At 48.2% G+C, this 17,473-nt stretch overlaps 8 protein-coding genes across 8 annotated transcripts; 3 read left to right on the top strand and 5 right to left on the bottom strand.

Moving 5' to 3' along the window:
* Positions 1–144: 144 nt before the first annotated feature.
* LACBIDRAFT_252315 (uncharacterized protein) lies at positions 145–1,744 on the bottom strand (the record flags this gene model as incomplete). Its single annotated transcript, XM_001884318.1, has 6 exons — positions 145–552; positions 606–735; positions 787–902; positions 957–1,301; positions 1,353–1,435; positions 1,492–1,744. 6 exons carry the CDS (start codon positions 1,742–1,744, stop codon positions 145–147), a joined length of 1,335 nt encoding a protein of 444 aa, XP_001884353.1.
* A 1,281-nt stretch (positions 1,745–3,025) lies between these two features.
* LACBIDRAFT_303890 (uncharacterized protein) lies at positions 3,026–4,710 on the top strand (the record flags this gene model as incomplete). Its single annotated transcript, XM_001884439.1, has 13 exons — positions 3,026–3,050; positions 3,105–3,128; positions 3,181–3,237; positions 3,287–3,311; positions 3,364–3,411; positions 3,471–3,497; positions 3,556–3,590; positions 3,646–3,724; positions 3,778–3,903; positions 3,958–4,037; positions 4,090–4,292; positions 4,350–4,424; positions 4,486–4,710. 13 exons carry the CDS (start codon positions 3,026–3,028, stop codon positions 4,708–4,710), a joined length of 1,029 nt encoding a protein of 342 aa, XP_001884474.1.
* Positions 4,711–5,079: 369 nt separating this feature from the next.
* LACBIDRAFT_303889 (uncharacterized protein) lies at positions 5,080–7,550 on the bottom strand (the record flags this gene model as incomplete). Its single annotated transcript, XM_001884317.1, has 9 exons — positions 5,080–5,307; positions 5,358–5,585; positions 5,635–6,260; positions 6,316–6,833; positions 6,881–6,967; positions 7,017–7,069; positions 7,119–7,233; positions 7,285–7,381; positions 7,439–7,550. The coding sequence occupies 9 exons, from the start codon at positions 7,548–7,550 to the stop codon at positions 5,080–5,082; spliced, it is 2,064 nt and encodes a 687-aa protein (XP_001884352.1).
* A 205-nt stretch (positions 7,551–7,755) lies between these two features.
* Positions 7,756–9,915, bottom strand: LACBIDRAFT_303888 (uncharacterized protein; the record flags this gene model as incomplete). Its single annotated transcript, XM_001884316.1, has 10 exons — positions 7,756–8,079; positions 8,127–8,321; positions 8,379–8,822; positions 8,880–9,182; positions 9,232–9,291; positions 9,343–9,402; positions 9,454–9,504; positions 9,579–9,632; positions 9,690–9,821; positions 9,871–9,915. 10 exons carry the CDS (start codon positions 9,913–9,915, stop codon positions 7,756–7,758), a joined length of 1,668 nt encoding a protein of 555 aa, XP_001884351.1.
* A 334-nt stretch (positions 9,916–10,249) lies between these two features.
* Positions 10,250–10,896, top strand: LACBIDRAFT_303887 (uncharacterized protein; the record flags this gene model as incomplete). The annotated part of the gene is made up of 3 exons (XM_001884438.1): positions 10,250–10,372; positions 10,519–10,704; positions 10,765–10,896. 3 exons carry the CDS (start codon positions 10,250–10,252, stop codon positions 10,894–10,896), a joined length of 441 nt encoding a protein of 146 aa, XP_001884473.1.
* Positions 10,897–11,451: 555 nt separating this feature from the next.
* On the bottom strand, positions 11,452–12,056 carry LACBIDRAFT_303885 (uncharacterized protein; the record flags this gene model as incomplete). The annotated part of the gene is made up of 2 exons (XM_001884315.1): positions 11,452–11,484; positions 11,541–12,056. The coding sequence occupies 2 exons, from the start codon at positions 12,054–12,056 to the stop codon at positions 11,452–11,454; spliced, it is 549 nt and encodes a 182-aa protein (XP_001884350.1).
* A 1,393-nt stretch (positions 12,057–13,449) lies between these two features.
* Positions 13,450–14,590, top strand: LACBIDRAFT_252184 (armadillo/beta-catenin/plakoglobin; the record flags this gene model as incomplete). Its single annotated transcript, XM_001884437.1, has 8 exons — positions 13,450–13,701; positions 13,768–13,836; positions 13,900–13,965; positions 14,027–14,065; positions 14,135–14,186; positions 14,253–14,335; positions 14,397–14,453; positions 14,510–14,590. The coding sequence occupies 8 exons, from the start codon at positions 13,450–13,452 to the stop codon at positions 14,588–14,590; spliced, it is 699 nt and encodes a 232-aa protein (XP_001884472.1).
* Positions 14,591–14,753: 163 nt separating this feature from the next.
* LACBIDRAFT_303883 (uncharacterized protein) lies at positions 14,754–17,162 on the bottom strand (the record flags this gene model as incomplete). The annotated part of the gene is made up of 16 exons (XM_001884314.1): positions 14,754–14,825; positions 14,890–15,069; positions 15,126–15,241; positions 15,301–15,431; positions 15,498–15,596; positions 15,646–15,812; positions 15,871–15,903; positions 15,959–15,981; positions 16,031–16,412; positions 16,468–16,603; positions 16,657–16,669; positions 16,726–16,785; positions 16,851–16,887; positions 16,944–16,973; positions 17,025–17,102; positions 17,157–17,162. 16 exons carry the CDS (start codon positions 17,160–17,162, stop codon positions 14,754–14,756), a joined length of 1,563 nt encoding a protein of 520 aa, XP_001884349.1.
* Between the last annotated feature and the right edge of the window lie 311 nt (positions 17,163–17,473).

The raw sequence follows: 17,473 nt of genomic DNA, 5'->3' as shown, positions 1-17,473 counted from the left end.
CAGTGTTGGACGGACTATGTTCTTTTTTCCATATGAAAAGCTAAGCATGCCTACTATGCATCCTCATGTCATTTTTTGTACATAGTTGTTGTTTGCTGGGTATAAACTTTGTGGTATTTGCAGAAGCTGGAATTGAATATGAAGTCAAAGTATCGACTCCCCAAGCTCGTTCGTCTTCAACCACTCCTCAACAGCCTTATCCGCATCATAATCAAAAGCCAGCATATTCCTATTCCTATCACCCCAAAGGTTCGCGCTCCCCACACACCCATCAGCATCCTCATCCGCTCCAAGTCGGGCCTCCTTCCTCGCTTCCTCCATAGCCGCACGCATCGACGCGTCCCTCGCCTCTTGCTGTGGTCCATCAGGTAGATGAAAAATATGTTGGTTCATCCTCGAATCCATCTGCGTTGCGCTGGCTCTTGGGTGTCGGATAAATTGGTACGCGCGTAGGAGGGGCGTTAGTTCATTTGGGCTGGAGATGCGGGAGAGGAGGTTTCCGAGGACGGCTGCGTCTTCTACTGCCATTGCGGATCCTTGGGCTCTGTAAGGCTGAACGAGGAGGTGTCAAACTTGATGGCAAACTTTGGGAAAGGAATGCTTACGAGCATAGGGTGGCACGCATCTCCTAACAAGCATACTTTTCCGTCACTGTGAATCCATGTGTCCAGCGGCTCTCGGTCCATTAAGGACCAGACGAGAGTTGATGGGACTAGGGAAAGCATCTTCTGGACTCTACGAAGCGAGACATTAGCAAGAGTTGATCCCTCTTAGGCAATGATTTACCGAGGCTCAAAACCCGTGAAATCCGATCTCATAATGGCGGTATCCACGGGCCTGGCTGTCTCGTTGGTACCTTTGCAAGGGTGGATCATGACGAGATTGTATTCATTCTTGTTTCGCTGTCATATTGTCAGGTCGAAATTCACTTAAAGCTTGAACAAGGAGAGACTCACGACACAATAACTGACGATATGTCTTCCAGGTCCCATCCACACATTAACGCTACTTTCGTCCAAGAGCTGCCTCAGGTCCGAATCCTTTATCATAGGGCCGGTAGGGATGAGAGCTCGATATGTCGCGTCGCCCGTTGGTGTAGGTTTATCGGGATGACCGACGACGATGTCGCGCAGCCGGCTGTTCAAGCCGTCAGCACCGATGATTAGGTCTGCTTTCAATGTCTCTCCAGATTCGAGGGTTACAGTGGGCAGGGATGGGTCGACCCTTTGAACTTTGCTGTTTAGACGGATGTTCACGAATGGCTTAGCGAGATCCAGCAAGATCCGTTGAAGGTCGGCGCGCTATGGGGTTTTCGTGTAGTTCGGGAGCGACTGATTAGAATGAAAACATACGTGGATGTGATAGTAAGGCGCGCCATGATCCCTCTCCAAGTTATCTCCCCACAATTTCCACCCGACCATTTCTCCATCGCTATCTGTTTGATGCGGCTGTAAGTAACATCAATCAATTGCGCAATGTTTCAGCGCTTACATCTGCGCAGATTGAGCATTTGAGGAACAACAGCGACCGCTTTCAATCGTTCCCCAGCACCCCATCGGATGAGGAGTCTGGTCATATTCGGAGTCACCTGGATACCAGCACCAACCTCCCCGAGTTCAGAGGCGGCCTCGAGAATGGTGACATTGTGTCCGGCGCGTCCGAGAAGGAATCCTATGGAGAGCCCGCCAATACCTGCACCGACAATTAGTACGTTCAGCGATAATGGTGCTCGTCTTGACTGCATTTGTGGCATTGACTACAATGAAAGGTAAGTTGAGGTATAAGAAGAGAGTTAAATAGACGGACGTCAGTGGCTTCCTGCAGCGGGAAAATCTTCAGAATCGGGTAGTTCGGGTAAAGAATTCGCGCTCACCATGTGCAGGCGAACTTCTAATTACACGGTTGGACGGGAAAGCGGATCTGGGCGGAAGGGGGATTTGTAGGATAGGCGGAGGAGGGCTTTTTTCCCTGGCCACGTTTCTTATGCAAAATGCCCCCCTCCTGGATTCGCGGTAATTTGAAAACATCCCATCAGCCGAGTTATGTTGTGGGGTAACGTTCAGGAGACTTGGATATGTAGTCTTTCGGGTCCGAAAGTCACTTCAAAGGAACCAATTGAACAAGTTCAGGACTAGGTAGGTACAGGAGGCTCTGTCTGTCCAATGTCTGTCAAAGGACTCAGTGCTGGAACCATTTGAAAGGCCAGGCCTGGCTGATTTGGTGATCAGGAACCTATTCCTATTGAAGACTCTGTCTTCAGCAAAACGCGATATTCAGCGAAACCGTCTGCCCAGCGATTTCAAGATACGCACTCGTTCTTGTAACCTTTGGATTTCTTGGTAGCATCGATGATTCCGAAGGGAGGGATGGAAGAACCCTTATAATTTGATCAGTCACATTTGTGTCACCGTTTCGTTCCAGAAATTGCTCTTACATACACTCGGCGCGTTTATGCCTTGCTGCAGCGCGTCAGAGCGAGACCCTGGTATCTGACCCCACTCCTCGCCCTCGTCGGGTCATAAAACTGACACAAGTGTAACGTTTTTTACACACGTTTAATTTGAATGACAGCTACGATTTGCGCGGTTTATTTTCTCTTGGATCGCTAGATCTCCGAGAGGGTGCCGGTTATCTTTGTACCACCGCACACCTGCAATTTCTCGCATCCTCCGTTTGTCCTTCGAATTCTCTTTCAACTTGAAATATCAAGTTCCCAGCTTATCTCTTCCAAACACAATTCCACATGGAGACTCCGAGATGGAGCTTCTGAATTCCTCACAGAGAAATTCTGGTTCCGCTGCTCCGTTGTCCCTGAATTTACAATGCATCGATGCTGTCATCATCATCCTCTTGGAGCTTAGCCTCCCTCCGTTTCCAAGAGGGTTAGCAAAGGTGGAACGAATTTGGGCACGAACGTGATTTTGAAATTGCCACTGCGGCGGCCAAGTGGCGGCTTGCGGAACCTTGAAGAAAATTAATAAAGGCCTAAGATGCGACCTGTTTTCTCTTCCGGATCCTCTTCATCATGGGCACTTACGACGGGGTACTTGGTAAGTTGCTCTCAATGAATTGAAGTTGCTGGTGTCTCACGTCTTCTTGACCAGGTCCTTTGGTCTTGGGTGTTTTCCGTACGTTTCGGCTTCCCTCCAGCATCCTGAGGCTCATTGGGGTTTGTCTCAGTGAACACGTATACATATGGTGTCGTCGGTTTCCAATATGCAAATTATCAGGAAATCCGTAAGTTCCTTATGCATCCGCTTGTCGAGCTTTATACACCTTCCTTTAGCTTTCAAAGATCCTCTTTGGATTAGGTGAGCAGGACTCGTTGAATGAAAACCTAAACGCCAATTCCGAATGTGTTAGATTGCCCGTCTTGGTTATGTTCTTGTTGGACACCTTCCAGTCTGCGAGGTAAGTCACGAAAAACCTTGTCAATGAGTTCAAGCATTGACGGAGGTGATATCTTCTAGTGCTGTTTACATGGCATGGAATCTCTGGTACGATCCGGTTCATCCAATACTCCCAAATGTAGCCCGCTCACCCTTCCCTCACCAGCGTAACGAACTATGATAATCCAGCTGTAATGCAAGGTTCGTCAAGCCCTTCCTTTAATTTCAACACCGGTCAATTATCTTTCAATCACAGCTGCGCTATGGACCTACTCCCTCATCCCAATCTGCGCCGGTATTTCAGGCGTAATAACCCACATTTTCCTTAGCCATCGGTAAGTAGCCCTACCTTACTTCTCATAAACCAAGCATCATTCGTACAATCCAGGATATTCGTTTTAACTGGTCGCAATGTCACGTATGGGATCGTCGGGGCACTTTCGTTCATCACCTTCGGGCTTGCAGTGTCAGCTGGCGGTTTGGGACTTGCCGAAAGGATATCTGCGACCTCCATGTACGCTTTCCCCGCTTCTTCTTCTCAAACTGCAATCCTGATTTTGTTCAAAAGTCTATCGGGGTCTGATCTGTATCGAACGTTGTTGATTGCTTGGCTGTCCGTGCAAACCTTCACAGACTTATTCGTCGCGGGTAAGATTCGTCCATCTTGATACCACATTTTCTTTTACGCAGTCAACAACAGGTAGTCTCGCATACACTCTTTCTCATATCCCAGCATTCATGAGCCATCTCCCATCCCCTTTCGAGAGGATACTCCGCGGAGTGCTGCAGACAGGTTCTGCAGCGTTCTTGGTCTCGCTTTTGGGATTGGTCGTTTTCGTCGCTTCGCCCACGACGAACGCATACCTCGTCTTCATCCTTGCACTCGGTCGCCTCTACTCAAACGTGAAATGATTTACTCAGTCTTCAGAAAGAAATGCTAACTTGCTTCTTATGTTACAGAGTATCCTAGACACCCTCCTCGCTCGCCCCAAACCAGTTGCGGTATCAAACTTGCAAGTCAGTGCCCACGTAAAGGTGTGCCTTTCTTCCATCCTTGTCATATTCCCAAGGTGACTTCAACTCACTTTCCTCACAGTCGAAATCAAGCACCCGAGGCATCTGGGTCCCAACATCGTCCAACCCAGCACAAACAACCAACAGCTTCAGCCTGAACAGCATCCACATACGAACAGAGGTCTTTTCTGACCGTGAAGATGTTCCCAAAAAGGCGGAAGCTTTGGGATCCCGTTCGGGTTCGATCCTCGAAGGTTCGGATGACCATAAGAACGGGGTGACAGACGGAATTGCGGTAGCTGTCTGAACGGCCGGCGTTCTTGCTACGTTCCCTAGTTCCTCTCTGGCTTGCGCAGGCGCTTGAATCGGGAAAGATTCACGCTAATTTACGCTCCTTTCCATGACACCTGAATTACTCACTACCAATGTATATATTGACAAGGGCACGGCAAAGTATCTAGAGCTATTGAGAGACCGTTTTTTTGTGGCCCTTCGAGAGGGAAATGAAGTATGTATGCGATCCTGAACAAGGGCCTCTATATGAAGCTGGAATGATGATTATTTAATGAGCGATTATCTCCCAAGTAAAAGAGGTACAACAAAAATAAAATACGATACAACCAGACACCAAGAGCAAGAGTGAGTGCAAATAACCAGTATATACATACCCCCACTATCAATCACTATCACTATCACTGCTACTGTCGCTGTCCTTATCATCATCGTCCGTGCCGCTCTCCTCATCGCTGTCCTCGTCGTCATCATGACGTTTCTTCACTTTCCCACCACGCATAGCAGCCATCTGACCAGCCAGCGAATCCTCATCCGGCTCCGAGATTTCGTCGTCTGATTCTTGGTCGTTCACCGCTGGTGGGTCTTCAATTTTCAGCTGTAACAAAGAAGCCTATGTCAGGAATTCTGCCGTACATTAGGGAAGAAAGAGAAGGAACGTACTGTGATGTCCTTGACGACCTCCTCGCCAACGAAAGTATCGCTGACGAGGTAGACTCTCCACGTGAACAAACCGGTGCTGGGTGGGCCTTGGAACTGGATCTTGTACGAACGGTAATCCCTGTCCGAGTCTGCATTCGAGAAGGGGATATCTGTGATCTTGGAAGGTGGCACCACGATCCGGTTGGACTTGTCATCGCCCAATACAACCCACCATGATGGTTTACGTCCCTGAGAACAATATCAGATGGTATGGCATAAGAGTGGAGGTGGTACGTACCGCAGGCCAGAAGGGAGCATGGGCCCAACCATTAGCATCAGCATCTGCCGGTGAGATCTCTTCAGCCTCAGCACGCGATGTCAAGAACTCCTCGTCCTTTGCGTCATTGAGCTTCACGATACGTTTTGTCTCGTCCACACTGAGCTCTTTCCTTTCAGTCGACAAGCCAGGGGGTGTTATCCGTAATTTCACGACCAGGAAGATGATGGATGAGGGCGTTACCACCCTTTCTCCAATGACTGTTGAACAGAACTTGATTAATGGAAACGGAACGGACGAGGAAGGGAGAGACGTTCCTTTGAATGAAGCATCTACCATTTCCACGCGACCCCATTTCTCCATAGCCTTCTTGATTGCAGGAACACGATCATCGTCCTTCTTTTCTAGAACACGCAGGAGGTCAATCATTTCCTTTGTTTTGCTTGGGAGTTGCACGACATCTTCCTTCTCGATGCCAGGAAGTTGCGTCAACAGTACACGAGGAGAGGCATCAAGAGGGACGGCTTGTGTGAGGCAAGCTTGTAGTCGTATGACGGAGAGAGTGGGCGCAAGCCAATTGCGTGATACAGAGACATTTAGGAGAGCATTGAGGAGGAGAGGCGATTGGAGCAATAGCTGGGTTTGGTCTAACAAAAGCACATTAAATGACGGAACAGAACGGGCCAAAAGAATTATGCCAACCTTTCTTCAAGCTAGAATCCGTAATCTTCAATCGCAGGAGATGGACATACAATAGTACAAGCGCCTTTCTCCTCGCCTCGTGCAGCTTCCCATCAAAGTCTTGAGCGAGTTTCCGAACCTCAGCCCAACGCGCACCAGCACTTTTTGCGACGGCCTTCTCCAACGTGTCCAACTCAGCGCCCTCCTTCGCCTTTGTCGTAGGGAGTTCCCATTTATACGCCATGCCAAGGGTACCAACGACTTCCTCTATCGTGGACTCCTCCTTGATAGACTTGAAGAAAGCCGCAGCCGACTGGGCGTTAATCCCATCTTTGGTCTTCTGGCGATTGCCGAACCACCAGCGACCGACGAGAGCAGGGAGAGCGCCGCCAAAGACGATCCCGTACACGCCAAGAACCCAAATGTTGTTTTTGCTCTCAACAACCCACTTTGGAAGCGCAATGCCATAGGAGGTCGGTTGTGGTCCATCAGGGTGGTTGTATTTCAGCCAGTTGTCGCGGATTGTATCATCCGTGAGCCTGTCACGCGATAAGAAACGGTGCGAGACGAGGGAAACGGAACGAACGATTTATATGCCTTCGTGAGCTCGACGAATTTATTTTGGATATCTTCTAGTGTTTGGTTGGCGGAGGCTTTAACTTTGTCGGGGTGACTGGAGCCGGGTAAGCGCTTGACACGTCGCTGGGAGGATGGGTACTTACTACATCCGAGAGAGCTTTTTGAAGTGGGATTTGATCTCTTTTATTGACAACTCCTGTACGCAAACGTAAGGGCAATCTTAGAGGAAACAAGGAGGTACTTACCGATGAGATTTCGAGAATTTCGAAAGGATTATAAACTTTGCTCTCCGTCTTCAACCCAGCCACCCAATAGCAAAGGAACCCGAAAATGGACCACCCAGCAATAATCAAATAAGTCCTGAGGATTAATAAGTGACTAATGCAAGCCTAGACGGAGACTGAAACTCACTTTCTACTCAACGATGGCAATAACCCGCGCTCATCCCGAGTAATCTGTTTGAAGTGTTCAGTACACGAACTGCACTGACACCCTGGTGAGACTTTCTCTGTATGACAGTGGGTCATTAGCTAGAGAATGAAGATCGAAACACAGCGTCACTCACCCGACTTTCTCGACAACAAAGAGATGGTTAATGGCACGAGCACCAACGCAAGGAATGTGATAAGAAAGTATGCAGCCATAACGCCGGCTTCATCGTATTCGTAGGTCGCCATATCGGCTAGAAACTACGCAAAACCTGCGTATTCGGTGATCGCTGAGGTCCTCAGGAGGGAATGTGGTGATCGAGAGTAAAATGGCGGACGTGTTGGTGTGCTGGCGTCGTGGCATAATCAATGTTTGTTTCGGTTGACTTTGACACACACGCCGTGATCCGTCGACAACTCGTTGAAATTGATGCAATGAACTATGAAACGAAATCTACGAGATATGGATAGGCCTAGATCGTGTTCCCCTGCTTCGGTATTGCAATTCAGTCACCTCTAAATCCACCTTGTGGTCATTTTCCCAGCCATCTTCGTCCTCTGACTCCAAGTCAGCTTCCTCTTCTTCATCCTTGTCTTTACTATCTCCCCCCTCATCGCTGTCATGTTCACCACGCTTTCTTTTAACTCCACGAACTACCTTTTTCTTGTTGGTTTTGCGAGAGGCCTCTGAGGAATCCCAGGTTTTGAGCTCTTCATTGATTTGACGTTGAAGGGACTTGTCAAACCCAACACATTTCATCACCCAGACGTGAAGAACCTATAAATAATTAATACCATGAGAATAGAAATAAGATAAAAACTCACTTCTTCGCCACAATCAAATGCTGCCTGTATCTCACCAGCAGTCACTTTCCCCTTGTACTCTCCTGAATCCCAGACCTTCTCCAGCTGCTCTTCTGTTGGAGTGCGAACATTATGCTTTTTTCGAGTGAAAATCCGTAAACGAACATTGGACCCCCAGTCCTTCTTGAAGATCATGTGAGCCCAAGTAGATTTGACCTAGAAATCAGGGTAGTAAATTCCTAAAGTGCAGAAATATAATATAGTATCACCAACCCTGTTTGTTTGTTCATTCCACTCCGCTTTCGATAGTGACTGAGATACAAGTGCTTCATATTCTCCTACATATGTCCACAAGGCCTTGGGGGTTCTCTGGATCCTGGTAAAAAGGCGGTACTTGATTCCTGTAAAACCTGGTATATGATCAGGGTTGAAAAAAAGGCCACCAGCCCCTGGAATCTCTGGCGCCATTGAGTGAGCGTCCGTATTGCAGTACATGAAGTTGTCAAAACCATGTTTATTGAAGTTCGCCTTCGATATATTCGGAGTGGTCTCTTGCGCGCTGCCACCGAACCTCATCGCCATGAATTTACGTGAAACCATGACATCCTTGAGCTCATCCTCAAGCTCGAGATCTAAAAAATGAATCCCAGCAGCGAGGAGACGTCTGCTGGTAACCCCCAGATCCATCACGAGATTTTCTTGCTTCTTCATTTTGGGCTAGCGGCAAATATCAGCTTGACGGTCACAAATATTCAAGAGAAAAAAAGGACAAACATTCCGCCAAGACTCAACCTTTTTATTCATCTCCTCAACTTCATCTAAAGAGTTTGCTTGGGTCAGATTTGCCTCCAAGGCCCACCGTTGACGAATTTCAGCCAGAGATGGCAACAAGACACCATCAAATTCCAAACGTGGTTGCGTCACAGGTTGAGGATTGAGAAGGGAAATATCATCTCGCAATTCTTCCTTGACAGCAACAGCCAGATGTGTTTTGAGATGTTCACCTTGAGAACCATTGTCAACATCTTCCATGGGGCTGTCAACAGCACCACATGCCATTGGCTCAACACAACCAATCTGAAAATAATTGTAACTGTTTGTCAAAGCTTGAAGATGAGCTGCTTACCGGGAAGTTGTTGACGTCAATATCGTCATCAGTCCTATAGGGCTCTTCGACAGGACCATTCTGAACAGAATTGTGAATGTCTAGATGTAACCTCAGAGCTAAATAACGTACCGGGAAGTCGTTAACATCAATATCATCATCATCCCCATATGGCTCTTCAACGGGACCAATCTGAAAATAATCATGATTGTCCAGACATAACCTCAGAGCTGAATAACTTACCGGAAAGTCGTTGACGTCAATATCGTCGTCATCGAGTGAAAGAGCCGACCACTGTGGACCGGGTATTAAATCAGTTTCCTGCTTCTAATATGAATCAACTACGCATGTGGCAGTTCTATACGTACCACTGGTCCACCGGTCACGGTGGACAAAGCCGACTTGTCTCCAGAAAGTTCACCCTACATTGGTTTGTCAACTCTAACAATTAGTAGATGCTGAGAAGGTGAAGCAAGCACCTTGATAATGCCTTTCCAGTCTTCTGGCTTTACTTTCAAAGCACAGTTAGCCTTCACGTCCTCTTGGAACTCGGCCTTAATAGTATCTGAATAGTGGCCAACTTGAAGTTTCCGGTCCTCTTCCTCCTTAAGCTGCAGTGGGTTATTCAAAAGCATAAAGCATGGAGTATCAACAACGAACTCCATTGATATTGAACTTTTTCTCGTCTTCATTCTTGACCTCCATAGTTCGGGTGTACGCGTCGTGGTCGAGACAGACGAACAGACTCGACGCGTCGACGTGAACTCGATTAGGCAACCGTGAGAGTTTTGACTTGGACGCTTTTGTGAACAGGTCTCGGTTTCGACTTAGAAGTGCTGAATATCATCACTCTCCACAAACGTCCTCTAACAAGACAAGAACTACTTTTAAAACCTGGCGGTTGATGCTGTTATACGGCTGAAGGTATGTTCTTGCCAACTTGAGCAGCGTTAGACTGAAGTTCTGGCATAGGGATCAATGAAATTCACGTTCATCCTGAAGAAAACTATCACAGCAAATTCACCGAAGCGGATGGAGAATGTCAAGACTCAAGACTCTCATTGCAAACACCTGTACGGACGTTGACGGAGATTCGATCTCGGTGACCTCGACTCTATCGATGAACACCGACAAAATCAAGATCTTTGGCGCTCGCGTGAAGGTGGGCAGGACAGGTTAAGAGAGCGTGTTCACATCTAGAATTTCTCTCTTATACCATCCAGCTGACTCCTCGCAGGGAAAAAATGAAGGCCAAGGTCGACGCCATCGCACTGCACGGAATTAACTGCGTCGTGAACAAGCTGGCAGCTCATCTACAACTACCCCGAGTCCCTCCTCACCGAAACAGGTATCATGATCATTGAACATGCCGACTTTGAGGGCTTGGAATGGTTGTCGCTCGTCACTGGGGTTGAAATCGCAAGCACCTTCGACCGACCGGATCTGGTCAGGCTCGTCCAGTGCGAGTTAGTTGAGGAGATTGGAGAGGACAAGGTGCGTTTCGTCCCCCCCTCCCGTCCTCCTGGCAATGCCTTCATTTCACACTTCTTACAGCACATTGAATTCTCCGGAGTGGCCGCTGGTGAACCCTGCACCGTCGTTCTCTGTGGATCTACAAACCAAATGGCAGACGAGGCTGAGAGATCCCTGCACGATGCTCTTCCCGTTTGGTTCCAGACGGTTTAGGAGACCCGGACTGTGCTTGGTGGTGGATATGCTGAAATGCTCATGAGTTGTACTGTCGAAAATGAAGCGTTTAGTCAAGCTCTAACGCAGATCCGATCAGCCGATAACACAGGCTACGACTCCTCGGATTTGGTCTCGAGGCTGAGAGCAGCGCATTATGGGCATTCGGAAGCGGGCTTGGGTAAACTGGCATTTCCGTCGGCTCTATACCATATCTGACCCTGTTCCTTGGATGTAGAGGGGGCAACCTGGCAATCAAATTGATGAGAGACTTGGGGGTCGTCGGTGGGCGACTTAGAACTGAATAAAAGTATGGAGATAAGTTTACACTTGTAATGAAACGAATTGTTAATCCAGCTTCGAAAGGTGGACACTGGTTACTATAAGCGATTGATGAGCAGCTGTTAACCATTAAACAGCAGTTGCAAGCTTCGCCAGGCGATCAGCCTTGAGGTTGTATGCCCTTCGAATGTGCCAAAAGCCAACTGCGATGCCGTTCTTCTCCAAGCTCGCGGTAACTTCATCCAGCTTCTGAAATAAGTCTAGGTTCGTAGGTTATTTTCCAGCTGCCGTACGCCAGTTTTTGACCTGTAAAAAACAATCCATTCATGAGCGATCTAGGGAGTAAGTTATGGCAGACATACACGCCAAGTGGGAAACCATTCTGTGATCCCTTTCACAACGTACTCAGAATCGGCCACGACGATGTAGGTAGGACCCAGAGTGTCTGTGTCGCGGCGGGGTGGCTTGTGGAGGCTATCCCCCTTTCGAAGTCGATTCGAAGTCTCCAATTGCTTCAAACCTTCTATCGCCGCCAATAACTCGGCGCGTTGACTAGTTCTGGGTCCAACTGGGTCTACCGCATCTTTCACAGCAATACTCCAGCAACATTCTTCATCGTCGCCGATGGTGATACCCAGCCCAGCTTTAGCATCGTCCCGACCATTGTTGGAACACGCGCCATCGATAAAGACAAGTTGGAAGTGGTGGCAAACTCGTTTGTTAGGTAAAGCCAAATCGCCACCGTAGGATTGATGGGAACAGCAAGCGGCAAAGAAGCGAGTGCACATAGGACATTGGGTGATGAGGTGCTCCAGGTCGCGGCCAGCGAGAGTTGGGCAAAAGTTGAATTTGCGCTGTTCGATATTCGGATGTCCCATTCTGGTAGAAATTGAGATGCAGATTAGTTTATAACTTGTAGATTGCAGTACAGAGCAAGTACAGAGGGGCGAATGAACTGACTGTAAAACTTCGGAGGGACGTTGTTCACGGAATTACGCAAACGACAGTATGTACCTATGAGTACAAACACGATATCTTGACGCTCAGCCGTTATCTTATCCGATAATGAGCTTGCATTCGTTCCTCGTGCTTGCTCATCGCGGAATCCTAATTTTCTTCAAGTGGGGGAGCTGACGGCACCGACGGCTTTTGCACTATGTCAAGTTGATGTCAAGCTCACGCTCCTGCCTTGGGTAGAAATTGGTAATTGGTAATCATTTCGGCTGACTACGTCACAAATAATAACTCAGGTGTACTACCTTGCCAGCTCGTGAGGAATAAAAAATATGAGTGAAGAAAAAAAGGGGTTTAATGGAAGGAGATGTTCAGCAGGGGAGGATTGGTTGGAAGAATGTAGGGAAAGTAACTGATCTGCGCGGGGGTGGGCGTTGCTCACGTAGCTGCCTCTTTGTTTCACTCCATATTCTCGCAGCTAGTCTGATGGAAATGGTGTGCCAGTCGTTCGCGAGGCGTGTATGTAATGTTTTGAGTTCTGTCGGGGTGTGCTCTAGGTTGAAAAACTTTGGTAGAAAAGGTTTCGCTGGAGGTTTAGAACCGCGGGGCTGGATACAAGTGTCTCAAGTATGGTCCCTCCATGGTTGTTGACTCGGTGCGGCTTTGAAAGCAATCGATGCAGTGGGATCTCGTCGAGATGCGGAAAAAGAGCGTTATTGATTACGTTTTCGAAAAAGATGTTTAGACAGACGCGGTTTGGCCTCTGTGGTGGTGAACTTGCTGGCACCTTGAAGATCGTTTGGCAGGGGCATGTCCTTGCGGTAGGGGCCCAGACTCGGAACCCTTGGTGCAGGAGCAGCCCAACGGTCTAGTCGAACGTAAAAGCGTCAGCTTCACGCATGGTTGTAATTACGTACGGATGGGGACCATTGCAAGGGTTTTGCCCATCAAAGATATATGCACCCAAGATCGTTCGTCAAGTACGGTCAGGCCCGTCAGCTGGCATCTGCAAGGGTGTTCGACCTCGTGTATACCATCTAGTTGGGTCAAACAGAATGAACAACAGCGTGGTCGGCTAAATACCTCTTTTCTTGTCTTCCAACTTCTCCACCCCGTCCCGAGACAATCTCGCAATAAATGGAGGTTTTCCTAAAGATACAAGAAGAAGACGGCAAGCAAGGAACTTTTCGGCCTCTCTTGGTATGTGAGACACAAGCATGTGGTTGGTCAGGGAAGCGTTCCTTAGTAGTGCAGGGACAAACCCATTCGAACTCATTATAAGCCATCCCTCTCCCTCTCCTCACTCTCCCTCGAACCATGTCCATCCCCCTCCCACCACCACAACCAGCCAACCAATCCAACATAAACCGCCACCACCTCAATCCCCTCCCCCCCTCCGTCTTCACCCTCCCGCAAACGGCGCAACTCGAAGCACTGTACACCATCATCCGCGATAAAGAAACTAAACGCGGGGACTTTTTGTTTTATTCTGATAGGATTATCAGGCTGTTGGTTGAGGAGGGGTTGAACCATTTGCCGGTTGTGAAGAGGACTGTGGAGACGCCTACGGTGAGTTCTGTTCTGTTCTCGCCCCCATTGCGATTGCGATTGGGGTTGTTGACTTATTTTGGATAGGGCACTACGTACGATGGGGTTGGCTTCGAAGGAAAGATATGCGGTGTGTCCATCTTACGTGCTGGAGAGGTTCATTCCATCCTTCCTCCCATCCATCCACCTTCAAGCTGACCTGGGATAACGAACCACCAGGCAATGGAAGCGGGACTCCGCGAAGTATGCAGGAGCGTTCGGATCGGTAAAATCTTGATTCAACGGGTACGTGCACACCTTACCTTCTTTGTCCTTCCTCTCTCCTTGACAATCCAATGGAACGCAGGACGAAGAAACAGCCCTCCCAAAATTATTCTACTCCAAGGTCCTTCCCTTCCTTTCCCCTCTCAATCCCCCTGGCTGGGCTGACACGCCGAATCCGAATCCAAAACAGTTCCCACAAGACATCGCAACGCGCTACGTCCTCCTCCTCGATCCCATGCTAGGTCTGTCCTTCCCCCTTCCCCCTTCCCCCCTCCCTTACTTACCACTAACGAAACGAACACGAAAAGCGACAGGCGGCTCAGCCATGAAAGCCGTCGAAGTGCTCATCGAACATGGCGTTCCCGAGGAACGCATCATCTTCATCAATCTGGTTCGTCTTCTTTTGGCTCACTACTCACGTTGACACGATCTGAAGTGTTGCGGTGTATTAGATCGCTTCTCCGGAAGGCCTGACGACATTTTGTACTCGATATCCGTCTCTTAGAGTGGTATGTAGGCCTACCTTCCCCGGCTGGGATACTGACGAGCGTCACGATGTTCGCAGATCACGGGTTGGATCGATCAAGGCTTGAATGATAAAGCGTACATCATTCCTGGCTTGGGCGACTTTGGTGAGAGGAGGTGAGTCCCATTCCTCTCTGCCGCGTTCACAAAGGAGCGTTCTCATCGATGACAACGCATTTAGATACTGCACATGAATTTTATACAGCTCGGAAGAATCCGCTTACTGCGGTTCCTCAAATAAATAAATACAGATACAAAACCTGACGGTTGACCGAGTTACATTGTTACATCGCAGCCTCCGCGGAGGCAACGCTACCTTCAGGTTTCAACTCGTCCATCCTCACCCAAAGTCCACCCTATCAATTGAATCAAACGCGTCAAACACATGCAAGGAAAAAAGGAAAGAGAAGGACAACTCACCCGAACATACATCGTCAAATGCAACCCCGGCCACACCTTCGTACTCCCCTTCGACCCAGCACACCCCTTCCAACTCTCAGGGGGCCTAGTTCCCTCGGGCTGAGCGACAGGCGCTAGACTGAACCCGGTGAATTGCTGTAAGAGTCGGATTAAGAAGAAAGATGCTTCTTGGTACGCGAACTGTTTATAACTCCGGGTTAAGAGGGAAAGACTAGTGAGAGAGAGAAAAGACGAACCTGTTGACCAAGACATATCCTAGGTCCCGCATTGAACGGAGTGAATATGTATGGATTGGGCGTCAAGTATTTGTGTAATCTCTCGTCTAGGAATCGGTCCGGGTCGAATTCAAGCGCTGAACAATTTTTTTGGAGGTGGTCAGGAAGGAGAACTTGAGAGAAGAAATGAACATACCATCGGGGCCCCACAGATCCGTCCTTCGGTGCATTAAGAATACGCCGTACAGGACCCTAGTATTGGCGGGGACGTAAAACGCCTTTGATCCTGGTGTTTTTGAAGTCCATACTGCCGCTTTATTGGACATTCTGATGCGGACATTAATATTTATGATCAGTGGCTACGCGGATTCTGAGAAAAGGTGTAGGACTCGCCTGCTATCGAAAGGACTATATAATCCCCCAATGAGCCCGGGAATAACTAGGACGAGGCGAAAATGATAACTCACACAGCAGGATAAAGCCTGAGCACCTCTATTTATCAAATTTATAATAATAAAAAAGGTAAGCACGCGGAGAAAACCTTCTCGCACCGTTAATAAACGCCCTTAAATACTTCATATCTCGCATATCCTCATAAGTCGGTCGATTAGTCGGCCCCATCTTGGCGAATATTTCCGCGCGGAGACGGTCCGCGATTTTCGGATGTTCAGCTAACATGTAGAACGCGAACGTTAGGGTAGACGCTGTCTATTTAAGACTTCATGAGTCTCTTAAAAGCGAGAAAAATGAAGGCCGGGGGACTTACGGTGTCGCGTCCCGCAACGAGGAGGTTGATGAGCTAAAACGCCAGTTTGAAAATCAAATCGCTTGCTTGAACTAAAATCGGCACATACCTCGTCCTTTAAAATCTTTGTGTCTATTCCCAATCAGTAGCAACGCCCAAGTGTTATGAACGAATCCCTCACCTTGAGTGTGATTAACGAGATGTTCCAACAAAGTCACCGAATCATCCTCAACCTTAACATCACCCACCTCCTTCTGCTTCTTCGCCAACGCATCACACATAAGCGGCTCAACGAACCGATCAACAACCTCCCTGAGGGGTTTAATCTTATCTTTCCAAAACTCTCCCAATGGCCAATTCGGGCCCAGTCGGGTACGTAGAGCCGCCTGAATCTGGCCTGCTAGAAAAGCGTCTGCGAATACGTTAGAGGGGTGGTTGACGAATTCGGGGGAGTCGGAGAGTGGGGAATAGGCGGGGTAGGGAAGTCCGGCGGAGAGTGAGCGGACGTCGTTGCCGAATAGGAATTGGGTTGCTGAGTCGAGGGTGAATCGGGAAACAAGGTCCTTTATTTCGTTAATTAGAGATGGGGGCGAAAATGAGAAGGAAGGAGGGTATTACCTGGAAATCTATAGGATACCCTTCGGATAATCTGATTTTTGCTTGTGTCAGTGCGTCGTTGGCGTGCACATCAAACGTATCGAAATCTGAAATGCGTTCTCTGCTAAAAAATGGGCGGGTTATTTGTCTGTGGAATCTAGTCGCCTCGTTATTTTGATATTCAACAGTAAATAGCATAAAAATGCATACTTCCACATATCGCCTGTGCCTTGATTATAAGAAAAAAATCACTTGCGACAAAAAAATCGTGAAGCACACCGTCAGCATTAAAGACGCCGGTCCCCAGAAGAGAGTTCATTTGATCAATAAATATGGGCCCTACGAAAATAGGTGAATATATACGTCTCTTTTTATTATTATTTCGACAAGTACTTAGTACCTACCTTTATCAAAAGCGTCGAATTGGGTCGCAAGGATGGCCTGACAACATAATCATAAGCACTGCCTCGATAAGAAGCAAGGGACACACAACGGACTTTAACATGATCCGGTTCAAAAGTGACGATCTAAATGCGATGGTCAGCGTCGCCTCAGCAATTTGATTTCAAGATAATCACCCGACTGTCCGTTGGGAACCGCATTTCAAAGGTGTTCCCATATTGTTTTTTCCACTCGAGGAATATATCGTCTAGCCACTTTGATTTTAGAAAAGGAGATGTATGGGGAGATGTCAGACAACAAGTACTCACCGACATACCCGTACTTGAAATTGTCAATCAAAAGCTTCATCGTCGTGAAACCACCAAATCTTGGGCACTCTTCCACGTAAGGCATCAGCTCGGCTCCAAGAGCAGCTGCATGTCTCTTGTTCTGGAATCGCGTGTAATATCTCCAGAAAACGAAGAGAATGGGCCGGGCAAGTATCGAGAGTGTAAGGACGACCCAATAGGGAATTTCACATGATAATCGCTTCTCCAGTACCGCAAACGTTCCGTAGACAATCGCGGAGGGTACGAGGAAGATAGGCAATAGGCATACTAGGTACGTGAGTCCTGGAGGGATGTGC

Source organism: Laccaria bicolor, genomic scaffold, assembly GCF_000143565.1.
Source record: "Laccaria bicolor S238N-H82 LACBIscaffold_25 genomic scaffold, whole genome shotgun sequence".
NCBI classification, from domain to species: Eukaryota; Fungi; Basidiomycota; class Agaricomycetes; order Agaricales; family Hydnangiaceae; genus Laccaria; species Laccaria bicolor.
The sequence above is the reverse complement of the archived record's forward strand: the minus strand, read 5'-3'. Positions and strand labels throughout refer to the sequence as shown.